This window comes from Olea europaea, chromosome 6 (genome assembly GCF_002742605.1).
Source record: "Olea europaea var. sylvestris chromosome 6, O_europaea_v1, whole genome shotgun sequence".
Taxonomy (NCBI): domain Eukaryota; kingdom Viridiplantae; phylum Streptophyta; class Magnoliopsida; order Lamiales; family Oleaceae; genus Olea; species Olea europaea.
The window spans coordinates 24,035,108-24,055,389 of NC_036242.1; the positions used below are offsets into that span (position 1 = coordinate 24,035,108).

The window sequence follows — 20,282 nt, forward strand, 5'->3', positions numbered from 1 at the left end:
GTCCATCCCAAAATATATTTTTTAGTTTCTATTTGGAGTATGACTATTATGAATTGCAAATGAATATAATTCAAAAATCATCCTAGTTTTTAAGGTAGACGTGGACTATCGTAAGGTGAGACTTGGGGATCCTTTATCGTCTCACCCCAATTTTGTTCTGTGTGTATTTTTCTCGTGTGAGTTTGAGGATTTTTTGAGGAAAAATTGTAGGTTTAGTACCCTGATTTTTCTTCTTTGCTTTGTGGGTTGTTAATATAGTAGAAATTGGTGATTGTGGTAAAGTTTAGGGTATCTCTCTTATTATTATTATTTTTTTTTATTTTATAAAGTGGAATATCTCTGTATTTGGCGGTCCATGATTTTTCTTGAGTTTGAGAGTTTTCCATGTAAATTGTTGCGTTAATATTTTATATTTTCTAATTTATCGGGGCCGATCTTGAGAATTTTGATGTCCTAGGCAATTAGTTATTATGAAGCCTTTAAGCATAATTTTTTTACAAACGTAGCATTATTTAAATATGGCAAAAGCCATTAATGAGAATGAGTTATTCACCTTAGCACCCAACACTGACATAATCATGGATACAAAGGGTGTTAGTTTGCTGAAAAAATATATTACAACGGTTGTGATGGAATTTTAAAAACTTCTCCATGGAATTTTATTCACCATTGTTAGTTTGCCAAAAAGAAAAAATAATAACTAGAGTGCCACGGCCATTACAATTTACATGGAAAGTGGATCTTGAAAACAATACACAAAACGAAAGAGAAAGCTAATTACTCATAACACTGCTTGATAATTATACATTGCACTTGAGGGATGCAAATGAATCTAGTGCAGTAGTGCCCATACGAGTTTTGAAGATAGATCAGTACTTTCTCTAAAACACATAGATTGAAAGAGGCATTTGGTCCAGCTACAATTAGAAGCATGTAGTAAAGGAGTTATTAGTGATTTCGCTATATAAATCCATGCCAGGGTAACCCTCTAAGAGCTCCAGTTGAAAGAGGTACTATTATAATCCGAACCATATATAAACATTTTATTTAAAGCGGAATAGTTCTGATAACAATTTGTTGAAAATCCGGCCAAATAATTAAAGACGAGAAAATAAGAGTAATATGAAAATAATGGACAACATAGAAAACAAGATTTTTGTAGAAGAATAGGAGAATATATTACACCAAAAAATTAGAATTGTTTTATAAGATTTAATTCTCTCAATCTAAATCTAAACAGTTCTTTCAAGTTTCTAATATACACAACAATGATTTAATTGTTTTATTGAGCCTTTGAAAAGCTTACACCTTGTGAAGTATTTATAGGAGCCAAATCTTGGAGTTATGGATGAAGTAGAGTTCTTAATCCCAAGTCCTTATCCAAATCAAAGTCTCAATACATGATGAAATTTGATACTTTATCTATCTAGACTTTTACCAAAATTATCTAGGCTTCCTCTATGAACAACAATTCCAAATCACATGGACTTTGGGTCACAACCAAACAAAATCCACATTGTCACAATTTCAAAACAAGGAATTAAGTATTCTCCAACTCTTCCACCAGCCCACTGTTGGGAATCTACTTATACATGCACAGCGGAATTTAAAATTATTTCGATTCCCACCCAATAGATCTCATTGTGTTTGGTTAGGAATTGTGATAAGATTGTACCTTTTCCAGATCTGCAATCCTTTTGCTTTTCTTTTCGTTCCACAACTTTGATTCCCCACCACAGCTGTCCAATTGTCCAGCCTCCAACGGTGATCCACACAGAGAATATGATTGCAGCCTCTAGGGTTTTCTCTTGTGCTAGCAAGAATAATGAAAACCTTAATGGACCTCAAAACCTAGTTTGTTATTTATATAAACCCAAACAGGCTCGGCCCGGTCCAGTCCAATAATTAATTAATCCAATTAATTAAACCCGGTCCGTGAATTAATTAATCCAATTAATTAATTCAAAATATAAATAACAAATCCAATTAATTAATTTATCCAACGATTGTTAAATTAATCAATTGGCAATTTGCAATCTTCCAATTCTCTTTTGTGTGTGACCCATTAGGTTCCCGACCACGATGCCTAACGACGTGAAATATTATTTTGATCTAATCAAAATTGATAAATTAAAACACGGTGATTGTGGTAAAGTTTAGGGTATCTCTCTTATTATTATTATTTTTTTTTATTTTATAAAGTGGAATATCTCTGTATTTGGCGGTCCATGATTTTTCTTGAGTTTGAGAGTTTTCCATGTAAATTGTTGCGTTAATATTTTATATTTTCTAATTTATCGGGGCCGATCTTGAGAATTTTGATGTCCTAGGCAATTAGTTATTATGAAGCCTTTAAGCATAATTTTTTTACAAACGTAGCATTATTTAAATATGGCAAAAGCCATTAATGAGAATGAGTTATTCACCTTAGCACCCAACACTGACATAATCATGGATACAAAGGGTGTTAGTTTGCTGAAAAAATATATTACAACGGTTGTGATGGAATTTTAAAAACTTCTCCATGGAATTTTATTCACCATTGTTAGTTTGCCAAAAAGAAAAAATAATAACTAGAGTGCCACGGCCATTACAATTTACATGGAAAGTGGATCTTGAAAACAATACACAAAATGAAAGAGAAAGCTAATTACTCTCTTGATAATTATACATTGCGCTTGAGGGATGCAAATAGATCCAGTGCAGTATGCCCATACGAGTTTTGAAGATGGATTAGTACTTTCTCTAAAACACGTAGATTGAAAGAGGCATTTGGTCCAGCTGCTATTAGAAGCATGTAGTAAAGGAGTTATTAGTGATTTCGCTATATAAATCCATGCCAGGGTAAGCCTCTAAGAGCTCCAGCTGAAAGAGGTACTGTTATAATCCGAACCATATCTAAAACATTTTATTTAAAGCGGAATAGTTCTAATAACAATTTGTTGAGAATCCGGCCACATAATTAAAGACAAGAAAATATGAGTAATATGAAAATAATGGATCACATAGCAAACAAGATTTTTGTAGAAGAATAGAAGAATTTATTGCATCAAAAAATTAAAATTATTTTATAAGATTTAATTCTCTCAATCTAAATTTAAACAGTTCTCTCAAGTTTCTAATAGACACAACAATTATCTAATTGTTATATTGAGCCTTTGAAAAGCTTACACCTTGTGAAGTATTTATAGGAGTCAAATCTTGGAGTTATGGATGAAGTAGAGTTCTTAATCCCAAGTCCTTATCCAAATCAAAGTCTCAATACATGATGAAATTTGATCCTTTATCTATCTAGACTTTTACCAAAATTATCTAGGCTTCCTCAATGAACAACAATTCCAAATCACATGGAATTTGGATCACAAGCAAACAAAATCCACATTGTCACAATTTCAAAACAAGGAATTAAGTATTCTCCAACTCTTCCACCAGCCCATGCCTCTCGGCAACTTTGAACTAAATCCAAGCAATACTTACCAGGAGAAATACCTTGTGCGCCAACCTTGCTTGAATCATCCATTCACTTCTAACTCCAACCGAGTTACCAAAACTGCTAGAATCACCATGAGCACTTCCAATTCCACCCGAGTAATCAAACGTGCTCATATCACTATGAGCAACATGATTAACAAGATTACAATTAACTCTACCTGAGCTACTGGAAGATTCTCAAATATTATTGATTGAATAACCATGAACAACCCAATCACAACCGACTCTACTTGAGTCACCGCTGATCAAACCATAAGCTGTAGTTGCATCCATAGTGACTGTCGAAACTTCTAACACATATAATCGGGACTTTTTCCGTCCTCTTAACACAATCTGGGCACCCTTGCTAACTTTCAAAATCCTACTCACCGGTATACCTGTACCCTTTTTAATCAAGAGTATTCAAATAGATTACATTCATGTTTATATTTGGAACATGTCGAACTTGGCCAAGTGTCTTAAGCGTCCCATTAAACATCTTTACTTTGACATTACCAATCTCATTTAATTTACAAGACTCATTATTTTCCATCATTGTAAAACCTCCTGTAAATGTTTCATGCGAAGAAAACCAACTCGATTTGAACACATATGAAAAGTGCAAGCCGAATCAATAATCCAATTCTCGTCAAGTTTGGAGTCACCATTAGTAATTGCCAAAAAATCCCCATAACTATAATCTTCTTCTACAAAATTGGCATCATCAACATTTCCTAGTTGTCCCTTCTTATTTGTAGTAGCAAACCTATTCTGCCACTCATAGCAATCCTATTCTGCCACTCATAGCAATCCCTCTTCATATCTCTCTTGTTGTTGCAATACCAACAGACTATATCACTGTTGATATTCTTGACTCTGCCCCTTGCAAGACCACCTATCTTCCTCTCACGAATAATAATAGACTATATCATTGTTGAGATCCGACGAGCAGATGCTTTATCTTCTTCTTGAATTAAAGCAATAATGAACACAACAATATCATCCCTAAATCCTCTTCATCATACTTGACCTCAATAATCTACAGGTATAACAATGCACGTCTTTATGTGATGAATGTTTATGAATATCCTAATATTTTATTTAGTACATGATTAATAATATTATATTATTATGATTAATTGTGTCTTGCATTGACATGTAACTTGGAGATACCAGACGATCAACTTGCCTATTAATTTAAATTATATTAAGCATATAATTCTATTAAACTTGAAATAAATTATATGATATATCTATTTATTTCATGGTCATTATTTTCTATAACTTGTGTTTTTTTGATAACTAAACCTAGACTTTTCCTAAAAAACATTCTTTTTTTATTAAGTAAATAATATTTTATCTAACTCAATTAATAACTAGACAAGAATTAATCAGGACATCTGACCCACATGTGAATTCAATATGACGAGCTTCAAATTGGTTAATTAGCATAAATCAATCCATGATTCCCGAGAGTGGATTTGGAACTTTCCCCATTTGAAAACAATCATATAGCATATTATGACTAACGAACAGTGCATCAATTATCTTTCCAATTTGAAAACATCCCTTTTACCAAATATAAATGGTTACCAAATATATATGGTTGATTAATCGTCCAACAGTTATCTTTCATTTATTTAATTTTATTAAAGCTGAAGTAATTATTCTGTCTTGTACCTCAAGAAAAATTATCCAAAAAGGTAAAGTAGGTTCGACTAATTCCTCAAGTCAATAAAGACATTCACATTGTTGCTAGCGGCGTGTCTCTTTCTTCATGAGAGACGGCGATATTCATTGAGAAGAATATGTTCATCCCAATGGCATGTCTCTAGCCAATAAGTTCATCAATAACTACGATTTAATCATATAGTATCCATTTGGGATTAAAAAATGCATTTAGACTGTAAGTTTAGTTTTTTATGATTATTTAGTTTTAATCATGCAAACAAAGCTTATTAATACAATATTTAGAAACACAATTTGGTAGACAGATTTCAAGGAAATAGCCATTTTTGGTATATCATAAGTTTGCTCTATTTGATTTGTTATATTGGTAGTTGTCCTAATATTATTGTACTTATAAAAGAAAAGAAAAGAAAATGAAATTAGAGTTTCAAGAAGCAATGTTATGATTGAATATTTAAGAAAATTGTCAAGATGGTTAAATAATAATGATAATAATAAATATTAAAACTACGTCAATGATAAGTTATTTATTTATTTATTGTTTTGTTTTGTTTTGTTTTTATTTTTTTATTTAAAGAAAGTATGCATCATATGCATGAGGTTTGCTTACTGAGGGTTGGGTCGTCCTACGTTATCCTTCTCCATTTTCAGATGATGAAGGAAAATGATTCGAGACGACTACTTGTGATGCGATGGACTCAGTACTAATTAATACATTTAACTATCGACTTCTTTTAGAAATTAAAGTTAACATTTAATTTTTTTTTTCCATTTAAGTGTAAAAGTTCTCTACAAGTTATGTTCATAAATGAAGTCAATAATGTTCATTATATTAAAGAAAAAATTTAATCACTTCTGCATTTGCAATTTAAAGAGAACTGAAATGGCAATACTTCCAAATCTAGGTATTTAGATTTGAGGTGTTATACCAGGTTAACAATGATTTCCTTGAACATCGATAGATGATCTTTCAAAGATTCACCTTTTGTCAAACGATGAGAATACAACCGCTGCTTCAAGTGTAACTTATTTGTTAAGCTCTTTGTCATATAGAGCTGCTCCAATTTTAACCATAACCCAGCAGCACTTTTCTCTTTTATCACGTCCTGAAGAATTTTATTAAAAAGATGAAGCTGTATATGTGATAGAGCTTTTTGACCCTTCCATTGCTTTTTCTCTGCAGTCATTATTGCGGCATTTTATCTATCCCAACAAAGTGTAATCAAGATCCAATTGAGCAAGAACTACTTGCATCTTGAACTGCCACAAATAGAATCTACTGTTGATATCCAAAAGTAGAATCTCAAATTTCATAGTTGCCATTCCTGAAATAATTGACTTTGCTTCAACATCTCTTTAATCCAATTTGGAACTCTCAAGAATCAGTTAAAAAAATAAATAAATAAATAAATAAAAAATAATAATAATAAATTCTTTAGCTCTGATACCATTTGTTATAATCTGGACTAGATCTGAAACCATTTTGGTGAAAGCGGAATAGTTCTGATACCAATTTGTTGAGAATCCGACCAAATAGTTGAAGACAAGAAGCAACATGAAAATAATGGATCACACAACAAACAATTATTTTGTGGGAGGTGGAAATTTATTATACCAAAAAAATTAAAATTGTCTATACGATATTTAATTCACTCAATCTAAATCTAAATAATTCTCTCAATTTTCTAATGTATACAACAATGATCTAATTATTATGTTGAGTCTTTGAATATCCTATACCTTATGGAGTATTTGTAAGAGCCAAATTTTGGAATTATGGATGGAGTAGAGTCATTAATCCCTAAGTTCTCATCCAAATCAAACTCTCAATGCGAAATTTGATCCCTTATCTATTCAGACTTCTAAATCAAAATTATCTGAACTTCATCCATTAACTACAATTCCAAATCACATGGAATTTGAGTCACAACCTAACAGGTATGAAGAATTATCATGATCCTAAAGATAGCAAATCCAACTTGCACTATTGTCAACCAATAAATATTCACAGCCATTGAAATTGACAATTCCAATCACAACACCATCGAGGGCAATGATTGGCATATAAATGTACAATGCCTGTAAAAAATTAGAAATGCCCAAACACAAACAAGCATCAATCAAAAGCCATATTCCATTAAAAAATGTAATTGAAGTTCACTGGTACCAAAATACCAAATACAATCCCTCCTACAACCTTGAAAACAATACACGAGACTAGAGAAAGCCAATACTATATAATAACAAAGTAAAAGATGATTGGGAGGGAATTAAGGACAAGAACTGATCATTAGTAATTTCTTTTGCACCTGCACTATGATTGCTGTTCTACCAATTACTATTTATTACCAGGAACTCAGAACACCAAAACTCAGTTGCGGCGTTCTCTTCCTTCTTGGGCTCCTCATGTGGCAATGGTGGTGGCGATCAAACGGATAATTCAATCTCTTAGTGTCTCTTCTAACTCTAGGTAAAACGATGTTATTTTGAGTAATTGTGTGGGTTCCAGACGGGTTTTTGGGTAGGTTTTGGGCCGACTTTTTCTTATGAGGTCCCTGAAAATAATGAAGCCCTATTCAGCTAGCTGCCTGGTTGGCCTTGGGCAAAAATCGGGCTAGATTTGAACAAGGATCTTATGAACAAATCAAGAGATTGGTGTTAATTCCCAACAAACCTTTAATTTTGGTTAGAATTTTTAACTTAACCACTACAAGACCTTTATCCTTAGCATGTCAAGCAAGATGTCGATTATTTAGGCTTATATGGCCGTGATATCATATTAAGCCCCTGTTTTAGGCAAAAATCAGATTTTAGGAGATTTTAATAAAAATTGATGAAATGTGCACGAAATATGTGGTTAAAATTAATTTTTGACTTCGACTACGCCTCCCAGCAACTTTGAACTAAATCCAAGCACTGCTTACCAGCAAAAATACCTTGTGCGCCAACCTTGCTTCAATCATCTGTTCACTTCTAACTCCAGCCGAGTCACCAAAATTGCTTGAATCACCATGAGCACTTCTAATTCCACCCGAGTTATCAAACCTGCTCATATCACTATGAGCCACATGATTAACAAGATTACAACTAACTCTACCTAAGCTACTGGAAAATTCCCAAATATTATTAATTGAATAACCATGGACAACCCAATCACAATCGATTCTACTCGAGTCACTGCTAATCAAACCATAAGCTGTAGCTGCATCCATAGTGACCGTCGAAACTTCTAACTCGTATAATCGGGACTTTTTTCGTCCTCTTAACACAATCCGGGTACCCTTGCTAACTTTCAAAATCCTGCTCACCAGTATGCCTGTACCCTTTTGAATCAAGAATATTCAAATAGATTACATTCTTGTTTATATTTGGAACATGTCGAACTTGGCCAAGCGTCCCGTCAGATATCTTTATTTTCACATTGCCAATCTCAATTATTTTACAACACTCATTATTTTCCATCATTGTAAAACCTCCTGTACATGTTTCATATGAAGAAAACCAATCTCGATTTGAACACATATGAAAAGTGCAAGCCGAATCAATAATCCAATTCTCATCAAGTTTGGAGTCACCATTAGTAATTGCCAAAAAAATCTCCATAACTACAATCTTCTTCTGCAAAATTGGCATCATCAACGTTTCCTAGTTGTACCTTCTGATTTGTAGTAGCAAACCTAATCTTCCACTCATAGCAATCCCTCTTCATGTCTCTCTTGTTGTTGCAATACCAATAGACTATATCACCGTTGTTATTCTTGACTCTCCCCCTTGCAAGACCAGCTATCTTCCTCTCACGAATAACAACAGACTATATCACTGTTGAGATCCGACGACCAGATGCTTTATCTTCTCCTTGAATTAAAATGGGAATGAACACAACTATATCATCCCTAAATCCTCTTCATCATACTTGACCTCCATGATCTACAGGTATAACAATGCACGTCTTTATGTGATGAATGTTTATGATTATCCTAATATTTTATTTAGTACATGATTAATAATATTATATTATTATGATTGATTGTGTCTTGCATTGACATGTACCTTGGAGATACCAGACGATCAACTTGCCCAAAATTTAAATTATATTAAGCATATAATTCTATTAAACTTGAAATAAATTATATGATATATCTATTTATTTCATGGTCATTATTTTCTATAACTTGTGTTTTTTTGATAACTAAACCTAGACTTTTCCTAGAAAACATTCATTTTTTTTTATTAAGTAAATAATATTTTATCTAACTCAATTAATAACTAGACAAGAATTAATTAGGACATTTGACCCACATGTGAATTCAATATGACGAGCTTCAATTTGGTTAATTAGCATAAATCAATCCATGATTCCCTAGAGTGGATTTGGAACTTTCCCCATTTGAAAACAATCATATAGCATATTATGACTAACGAACAGTGCATCAATTATCTTTCCAATTTGAAAACATCCCTTTTACCAAATATATATGGTTGATTAATCGTCCAACAGTTATCTTTCATTTATTTAATTTTATTAAAGCTGAAGTAATTATTCTGTACATTATTTGTTACTTATCTCTTCATAAATATATTGGGGTTAGTTTTCTTTTGATTAATTATTATGTTTTTGCTTCGAATAATCTATTATTATGTGTAGACGTGTTTTCATATGTCATTTATATGAAGTGTATGTTGATGCTTACATTATCTAATGCTCTTAAAAATGTGATTTCCCGCTTAGTAATTCTTTTTCTACTTCTAATAATTTTCAATAAGAGGAAAACTTTTGAATTAGTAAATGTCCAGTCATCGAATGAAGCTATACATAAGAATTTAAAAGTAAGAACATCTTGGATTTGTTATCGTTATTTTAATTTTGTTTGGATAATTTCCACTAAAGATTCAATGCACGGATTTTCTGTTCATTTTTTATGCTAGCACCACTTAAACGTACAACCAATATGTAGTTAATACATCTCAATTAGGAGTGATTATGGAGTTGCTCAATATTTACACGTGAAGGGGATATATTTTGTGTGATTAAATAATAAAGAAAATGAGTTTAATGTACATAAGCATCATTCTACCAATAACTACAATTTAATTATATAGTATCCATTTGGGATAAAAAAAAAAAATGCATTTAGACTGTAAGTTTAGTTTTTGATGATTATTTAGTTTTAATCATGCAAACAAAGCTTAATAATACAATATTTAGAAACAAAATTTGGTAGACAGATTTCAAGGAAATAACCATTTTTGGTATATCATAAGTTTGCTCTATTTGATTTGTTATGTTGGTGTAATATTCCTAGTTGTCCTAATATTATTGTACTTATAAAAGAAAAGAAAAGAAAATGAAATTAGAGTTTCAAGAAGCAATGTTATGATTGAATATTTAAGAAAATTGTCAAGATGGTTAAAAAATAATGATAATAATAAATATTAAAACGACATCAATGCTACTTGTTTTTGTTTTTGTTTTGTTTTTGTTTTTTTTTTAAAGAAAGCATGCATCATATGCATGAGGTTTGCTTACTGAGGGTTGGGTCATCCTACGTTATCCCTCTCCACTTTTAGATGATGAAGGAAAATGATTCGAGACCACTACTTGTGGTGCGATGGACTCAGTACTAATTAATACATTTAACTATCGACTTCTCTTAGAAATTAAAATTAACATTTAATTTTATTATTTTTTTTCCATTTAAGTGTAAAAGTTTTGTACAAGTTACGTTCATAAATGAATTCAATAATGTTCATTATATTAAAGAAAAAATTTAATCGCTTCTGCCTTTGCAATTTTAAGAGAAATGAAACGGCAATACTTCCAAATCTAGGTATTTAGATTTGAGGTGTTATACCAGGTTAACAATGATTTCCTTGAACACCGATAGATGATCTTTCAAAGATTCACCTTCCGTCAAACGATAAGAATACAACCGCTGCTTCAAATGTGACTTATTTGTTAAGCTCTTTGTCATATAGAGCTGCTCCAATTTTAACTATAACCCAGCAGCACTTTTCTCTTTTATCACGTCCTGAAGAATTTTATTAAAAAGATGAAGATGTATATGTGATAGAGCTTTTTGACCCTTCTGTTGCTTTTTCTCTGCAGTCATTATTGCGGCATTCTATCTATCCCAACAAAGTGTAATCAAGATCCAATTGAGCAAGAACTACTCGCATCTTGAACTACCACAAAGAGAATCTACTGTTGATATCCAAAAGCAGAATCTTGAATTTCATAGTTGCCATTCCTGAAATAATTGACTTTGCTTCAACATCTCTTTAATCCAATTAGGAACTCTCAAGAATCCGTTAAAAAAATAATAATAATAAATTCTTTAGCTCTGATACCACTTGTTATAATCTGGACTAGATCTGAAACCATTTTGGTGGAAGCGGAATAGCTCTGATACTAATTTGTTGAGAATCCGACTAAATAGTTGAAGACAAGAAGTAATATGAAAATAATGGATCACACAACAAACAATTATTTTGTGGGAGAAGAGGAAATTTATTATACCAAAAAATTAAAATTGTCTATACAAGATTTAATTCACTCAATCTAAATCTAAATAATTCTCTCAATTTTCTAATGTATACAACAATGATCTAATTATTATGTTGAGCCTTTGAAGATCCTATACCTTGTGGAGTATTTATAAGAGCCAAATTTTGGAATTATGGATGGAGTAGAGTCATTAATCCCTAAGTTCTCATCCAAATCAAACTCTCAATGCATGATGAAATTTGATCCCTTATCTATCCAGACTTCTAAATCAAAATTATCTAAACTTCATCCATTAACTACAATTCCAAATCACATGGAATTTGAGTCAGAACCTAACAGGTATGAGTAATTATCATGAACCTAAAGATAGCAAATCCAACTTGCACTATTGTCAATATTCACAGCCATTGAAATTGACAATTCCAATCACAACACCATCGAGGGCAATGATTGGCATATAAATGTACAATGCCTGTAAAAAATTAGAAATGCCCAAACACAAACAAGCATCAATCAAAAGCCACATTCCATTAAAAAATGTAATTGAAGTTCACTGGTACAAATACAATCCCTCCTCCAATCTTGAAAACAATACAAGAGACTAGAGAAAGCCAATACTATATAATAACAAAGTAAAAGATCATTAGGAGAGAATTAAGGGCACGAACTGATCATTACTAATTTCTTTTGCACCTGCACTATGATTGCAGTTCTACCAATTACTATTTATTACCAGGAATTCAGAACACCAAAACTCAGTTGCGGTGTTCTCTTCTTTCTTGGGCTCCTCATGTGGCAATGGTGGTGGCGATCAAACGGATAATTCAATCTCTTAGTGTCTCTTCTAACTCTAGGTAAAACGATGTTATTTTGAGTAATTGTGTGGGTTTCAGACGGGTTTTTGGGTAGGTTTTGGGCCGACTTTTTCTTATGAGGTCCCTGAAAATAATGAAGCCCTGTGCAGCTAGCTGCCTAGTTGGCCTTTGGCAAAAATGGGGCAAGATTTGAACAAGGATCTTATGAACAAATCAAGAGATTGGTGTTAATTCCCAACAAACCTTTAATGTTGGTTAGAATTTTTAACTTAACCACTACAAGACCTTTATCCTTAGCATGTCAAGCAAGATGTCGATTATTTAGGCTTATATGGCCGTGATACCATATTAAGCCCCTGTTTTAGGTAAAAATCAGATTTTAGGAGATTTTAATAAAAATTGATGAAATGTGCACGAAATATGTGGTTAAAATTAATTTTTGACTTCGACTTAAATTTTAATATACTTTTTTCTAGCTAAACTAGATAAGGGCTAAGGCTTGAAGTTCCATGTTAATGATCAACCCAAATAAAAAATTATCTTGGATCCTTACAGATTGGTTAGTAATTTTATACTCTTTTGACCTTTAACCATCCATGGATTTCTTATTGTTTTTTGTATGTTATAAAAAAAAAAAAAAAAAAAGAGCTTTCAAGTAGTTGAGTCTACATTCAAGAAAAGTCTAACAAAATTATAATAACATAACTGTTGGGAATAAAATATTATCTCAAATGTTTGAGTGGTGTGTGCACGTCAAATGCATGCGAAATATTTTAAAATGGCAATTGGCAGGCACGAACTGTTCAAAGCATTTAAATCAAGAAGATGACGGATTAACTGAACAAAATAATAAGATTTTCTCATAATCATGTGAATAGTTAATTGAAATATGGTACTTTGATGATTAAATCATACAGTTCCATTGAGAAAAGATTGGGATCACATACATAAGATAGGATAACACTGAATGATCCACGATTTAATGAGCAACAGACAAAAAGGTCGAGTAGGGAACAAAGAGTTTACGTGAACTAAACTAAAACGGTAGAAACAGAGTAGTTCTCTTATTAGATAAGAGAAACAAGCCAAAATCAGACCTAAATGAGAACTTGTTAATTCATTTTTTTTCCCTAAGTTTACTCATGAAAATTTCGTAAAGATTACCACTTTAAATATGATGGGTCCTGTATCTATCCGGGGAAATACACTTCAATGTTCAAATACATTTAAGGGATATCCAATAAATCCTGGGTCCATGTTCAAGGACTAATAAATCCAAAATGACTAGAGGCTAATTGAGAGACGTTCCTTTGGGCTGTAACCCCTCATCCCTTATAAGGAAAAAGAAAAAAACTATCTAGGAAAAGAAATTTTATTTGAAAAAACAAATTTGGAATTTATCTTTGGATCATGCTATGAGTGCCGACCGTCACTTGTTGATTTTGCACATGATTTAGTATAAGTAGAAAAATCATTTATCTTTATATGCTTCCCTAGGCCAAAATCATTAACCCCCCTTTGGCTCTACCCATGAACTTGCCAGATATAATTCATGGAGTCATATCTTCATCAATTTTTATATTATTTTACCAGCAATACTGGTCATACAGAAGGGTGTTTACACCTTTCTTGATAGATCAGACACATGAAAAGGGGGTCATGGCTTTTTGCATTTTTTATTCATGTGGGATCGGCTCGAGACCCACATTATCTGTTATGTAGGGTGTAAATCATTTTTTGGTAGAGGAACTTTATTCTTATTTCACGGGGTTTTAAATGTCTAAAATGTGTTCGATGACCTCATGCTGTAGTTTTCTCAGTCAACAATACCGCACTAAATATTAAGTAAATTATATAGTCCTGTTTCTTTATTATTGTTTTTTTTCATTTATTAATATACCCTTATTTAATTTGCTTAGTTATAATCAATTTTTCACTTAATCTTGAAATCGTACAAATATAAATAAAGGTAAACTATGAAAGTTTTTGACAAAAATTACTTTTTCAATAACATTAAATAAGATTTTTTAATTTGTGTAAAAAACAAAATCAGCCTATATAAATGTGACGGAGGAAGTACTATTTAACACTACAGAGTATCACTAATAACATTAAATGAGAGATTCAATTAAATGAGCTATATAATTCTATCTTTATTTGAGCTAAAAAAAATTGTGAAATCTAAACTGATGTTATAGTATCAGTGGTGCTAAATACATTATTTCTAAATATTCTCAGGCTAAAGCTTTAGCTTTTAGGGGTTTATAAAAATTGAATGGTAGCAAAATTTTCAGTCTTTTTCACTCCGATAAAATACGCTTATATTACTTTCAGCATTCTGATTACCATTTCAACTTCTGTATTCTTAATGGTCCCTTTGGAAAATGCATGCGAAACCTGCTTCTGAAAGTCAGATATATGAAAATGAGAGCTTCTTACGAACTTGTATATCTATTAAACAGAGTGACCGAAATCTATTCATGTAGCCTAAACTTAAATAATTTATTGAGAAGAAGACTTTGTTTGTAGTTGTTTTTAAACAATTAATATTTGCAAAACAAGTTTGAGGACCTAGGGGTCGAAGGTCGACCACACCTTGGACGCGACATGTGGTTGCTAGGGATTTGGTTGCGTTGAGCCTTATAGTCAATTTGATGTAGCAGTAGACGGGGAAAAAAGGTTCATCTGATTTATTCAGGATAAGACTCAGGCCCCGTTTGACAGCCCCTTTTTTGGGAAAGAATGACGTTTTGAATATTAATTTTTTTGAAGAATGTGGGATTAAAAAGTAGGGAAAATTTTTTAATTTACATGAAAAATATGTTATTGTGACATAATGTGGTTGGAAATAAGTATGAAAAAAAAAGTTTTGAAAGAATGGTTGCTAAACAAAGACTTAATGTTATTTTATTTCACGAAGTGATAATATATAATTGCACATTTCACGAGTGGCATCAGCAAAATGCACAATGTCAAACCTCCAATAAACTTATAGCAGCCGGCACAATAATTTAGAGCTTGTTCAAATTAAGCTAATTAATAGTCGTATTACCTAATTGTTTACTTTAAAACAGTGATTCCTGTTCCCTACCAAATCTGTCCCTTCAAATATATAAAAGCTATTTTGTCTAGTAAATGCCTAAGGTGCCAATTTTTGGATCGAAAATCCTTCCCCAGCAATGTTCACTACAGAAATCTTAAGATTTCTTATTTTTAGTCCTCTGGTTATCTATTTCTTGTTAGTTTTCATCAAATTTATTCATAGAGTATGGTGGATTCCAATGCAGATACGACGCGCAATGGTGCATCAAGGCATCAGTGGCCCTGCTTACAAATTTATTTTTGGAAATACAGAAGAGATTTCAAAGAAGAAGGAGAACTCATCACGTTGCGCAATGGACTTGTCACACAACTTGTTGCCGAGAATTATGCCTCATATCTATTCATGGATTAATATTTATGGTAATACAAATCCTGGTTCATTCCCCCTAGTGCACACTTTTTATAGGAGATAGCCTAAGTTTCATGATACGTATAATCCAAAAGTATCCTTAATTCTTGACGATATTCTTCTAATTGATGTATTATTTTATTTAGCCATTTTTTGAAAGAAATTAAAATTAAAATCTTAATACAAGTTAAAGTTAATAATTAATTTTAATCACATGTTTTATTGGATCATAATTTTTCAACCACACATTTCATCAACTTTTATTAAAATTTGCTAAAAATATGATTTTAATTCCCACCAAACAGGCTTAGACTTCTTTCTTGTCTATGTTAGAACTTAGAACCATTGGCATTCTTTCTTAATTAGTGTCTTCTTTTGAAATATGTGGAATCTATTCATACTGTACAGTAGTCATTCAATTGGGGATTTACCTAATAAGTGTATCGGGTTATGCCATCCATCATTCATGTCTTAGGTTTCGTTAATATTCCTGCACTTATAAAGAATTTTTAGGATGACGATATTGTCTACGTGCAAGAGAGGCATGCATTAAAACATATATTTTTTCATTATTATAGCAGTGAAGGAGGGTGAAACATATGTGTACTTTGCCTTCTTCTTTTTTTTTTTTTTTAAGGACCTGGGGACTAGAGCTTAATACAGAAACATTACTTTCGTTATTTTTGACTTAAAGATTATCTTTGATGCTGCTTGTTATTTCCATAATAATTTGTTTACTTCCCATTCGGATAGGAAAAATATTTCTTTTCTGGAACGGGTGTAGAGCCGAATTAGTTGTTACAGAACTGAAACTTGTTAAGGAATTTCTGAGCAGCAGTCAATCTTACACAAGAACAGATGCAGATAAATATATGAAAAAGATAATAGGAGATGGTATTGCAGCATGTGAAGGAGAAAAATGGGTGAAACTACGGAAAGTGGCGAATCAGTCATTTCATGCAGAAAACTTGAAGGTAACCTTTAGATTTTGTAAATATGAATATAATGATTCTTCTTGTTAACTGGCTGACAAAATGTTTACCTTCTCAAAGTAAATAACGGAAAGGAGAAAACAGAGAAAGAAGATGCATATTCAATAAGGAAGAAAGATATCAATTCTATTTCTGATTGCTTGTCAATGTCTTTAACAAATATAACACTGCCGTTCATCAAGAAGTTTTGATTCATACTTATTAAAATTTATATTCTCGTTATCCAAATTAATGTAGAATATGACCCCGGCAATGGTTGAAAGTGTCAAGATGATGCTGGAACGGTGGAGAAGTTATGAAGAAAGAGAGATAGATGTTTGTGAAGATTTCAGACTGTTGACTGCAGAAGTAATTTCAAGGACTGCATTTGGAAGCAGTTATAAAGATGGGGAACAAATTTTTCAGATGTTGAGAAAGTTGGTAATTATAATTAACAGAAATGCGGATAAGATAAGGCTTCCCAGCATCAGGTAAATTTTATTGATACATCGAAATTTTCTCTTTAGATGATGCAAATATCCTCATCTCCCATTATTTCTACAAACAAATTGAAAGGATGAAAAAAGATTAATGCAGCCAGTCCAAATTTATTTGCAAAAGCACATATTTTGTTATTGTTGTTGTTTTGGTGAATGTTTTTTTCAAAGAGAAAGGAAGTTTAAGAATCAAAGCACTCCAAATGCCATATTTTCATTATTGGAGCAGCTTACCGATAACTGATTTTGCAGTCCTATTTACAAAAATGGCGACGAAGTAGAATCAGAGAAGATTGAAAAAGAAATTCGAGAACTTGTTCTAGTCCTTATTCAGAAAAGGGAGAAAGCAGCACTGGAAGAAGCACAAATATTTGGTTCAGATTTGCTTGGATTACTTTTGAAGGCTAGACATGATGCTACAGGAAAAAATAAGATTTCGTTGGATGAAATTGTTGATGAATGCAAGACATTTTATAGTGCTGGACAAGGAACAACACACATTTTGCTTTCATGGACTATTCTTCTTTTAGCAATTCACCCCGACTGGCAAGAAAAAACTCGTGTCGAGGTATTAAAAGTATTCGGTCAGCAGAATCCAACTTCAGACGGCCTACCAAGACTGAGAACGGTATATTTGTTGAGTTCAAACCAAAACAAATCTTTCCTCTAAATGATAACTTCCTTTATTTAAATATATATCCTGTCTTTTTACAGATGAACATGTTCATTAACGAGTCTCTAAGACTATATCCTCCAATAGTTTTCAACGAAAGAAAGTCTAAGAAGGGGGCCAGATTAGGAAACCTTATTATTCCAGCCAATGTAAAAGTCTACGTGCCAATCTTAGCACTTCATCTGGATCCTACAATATGGGGTGAAGATGCACATCTCTTCAAACCTGAAAGATTCACAAAAGGGGTAGTTGGAGCTACCAACAATAATCTAGCAGCATTTTTACCATTCGGCATGGGACCTCGAACGTGTGTGGGCATGAATTTTGCGATAAATGAGGCCAAAATTGCACTTTCTATGATTCTCCAACGTTATGCATTCACCCTTTCGCCTAACTATGTTCACTCTCCAATTCAAACTACAACACTTCGTCCCGAACATGGTATTCAGGTAGTGCTGCATGCTCTCTGATGTAGTACTTGGTTTAGTGGCAGGACGGATTTTTGCAGTTTCATTATCTTATATAGTTTGTTGTCAAAGAATTATACCTAAAGATGCTGCAAGGGACACATATGGCATATGGCAAGGGACAAAGCTACTTTGCCAAAAGGACAGAAAGCTTCATATAATTGCATGTGACAGTAGATAATTTGATGTAAAAGTTGACTATGTTTTAAATTGTTCAATGATAGAATGCCACATGACATTACGTGAAGCTTTATGTCTATCTTGATGTTCATAAACCATGATTGTAATGCAAGATGATGTTTAGTACGTTACTCTCTGAAAATTTTCTGTAAACTTATGACAGATATAAAGGTCTATTTGAGGTCAATATTGTAATTGAATGCCCCTTTTAGTTTATTAGGTTTTACAGTAAACAAAATGTTGATTGCTGTCATGAAATATGAAAACAGAGGCAGCGCCTCTATATCTGAGATGCACCAAAAATCGACAATTGTATGGTATATGAGTGGGTTAACAATGTAGATACGATTTTACAAGATCCTTTACTACGGGGCATAATGTTTTGATTTGGTATTGATCGTTATTCAACTTTGCTGGAACATTCCTTTTTCATTGCTATTGGAAAGGTTCTGGTTTGGTTTTCCTATAATTCTGAATCATTCAAATTTGATATTTGCTTTGAATCAAAATTATTCAAAGTTTGGTATTTTTTTGTCTGGAAGGAATTTGACATGTAGTACACATATGATGATGTGTTTGTGTTAAACTCTATCTGTGCGTCTACATGGTCCAAATTATTCATATTGGAGATGTGCTATGAAAAAATATTTTATTGGAAAGGAATCGTGGATTTTGTTGATGGCACAATAAGAACGCCCAAATCTTCAGACGCTGATTAGCCAAAAAAAAAAAAAAAAAAAAAAATATGGACTTCAAACAAAATTCCAGGATTGACTTGGATTTAATTCTGTAATTGTGTTGACAATATCAAAATCTCATTACTCTCAATTGAAATTTAAGCTTTAATATATATATATATATATATATATATATGCAAGCAATCCAAATACAAACTTGTTTAACAAAATTCAGTATTAACTTTGTATTTGGATTAACTAACCAAGAAGGGATGAATTGGTTTTTAAAACTTTTTCGAAAAATAAACTTAAATAAAAAAAGCAAAGGATATGTTAATCAACTAATAAGGATATGTTAATCAACTAATAATCATAAGTAAATAAAGCAAGTAGATCAATCAAATAATAAACATAAATGAGATAACAATAAGTAAAAAGGTAGAGATGATGCAAACGATATAATTTTGGAGGTTCAGTCCAAGGCAATATTCTATGTCCTCTGTTACCAAACTATTTGGCACAAGCAAAGCATTTTCACTATATTGATTGAATTATTGTGTAATCCAACTTTTTACAATGATTTTGGTGACTTACAAATAAGGAGCACCAATCCTTATATAATATTGAGATTCAAGAGACCTCAATATGACCCATAAGTTTATAGAAATGATTTTACAATGAAATTCCTCTATTAATAAATGATATAAATGAATTAAGTACTGAGAGAGACTAACATTTCAATGAATAGCTATAAATGATAGCTCAAGTGTTAAATGAAAATTTTGATGACTATGATAATTAAATATTTGATTCAATCAATCAAAGTCATTCAATGAGAAAATGAAGAAGAAATAAATGAAATATACGTTAAAAATTCTTCTCAAAA

At 32.1% G+C, this 20,282-nt stretch overlaps 1 protein-coding gene across 2 annotated transcripts; it reads left to right on the forward strand.

Annotated features, from left to right (window-relative positions):
- Nucleotides 1–15,599: 15,599 nt before the first annotated feature.
- Nucleotides 15,600–18,935, forward strand: LOC111396218 (cytochrome P450 CYP749A22-like). 2 transcript variants are annotated; one of them, XM_023022578.1, is made up of 5 exons: nucleotides 15,600–15,942; nucleotides 16,685–16,905; nucleotides 17,161–17,393; nucleotides 17,652–18,027; nucleotides 18,114–18,935. In XM_023022578.1, the coding sequence occupies exons 1-5, from the start codon at nucleotides 15,660–15,662 to the stop codon at nucleotides 18,540–18,542; spliced, it is 1,542 nt and encodes a 513-aa protein (XP_022878346.1). In that variant the 5' UTR covers nucleotides 15,600–15,659; the 3' UTR covers nucleotides 18,543–18,935. The 2 variants fall into 2 exon arrangements, with proteins under 2 accessions (XP_022878346.1, XP_022878347.1); XM_023022579.1 differs by having other exon boundaries at nucleotides 16,790–16,905.
- Nucleotides 18,936–20,282: the final 1,347 nt, after the last annotated feature.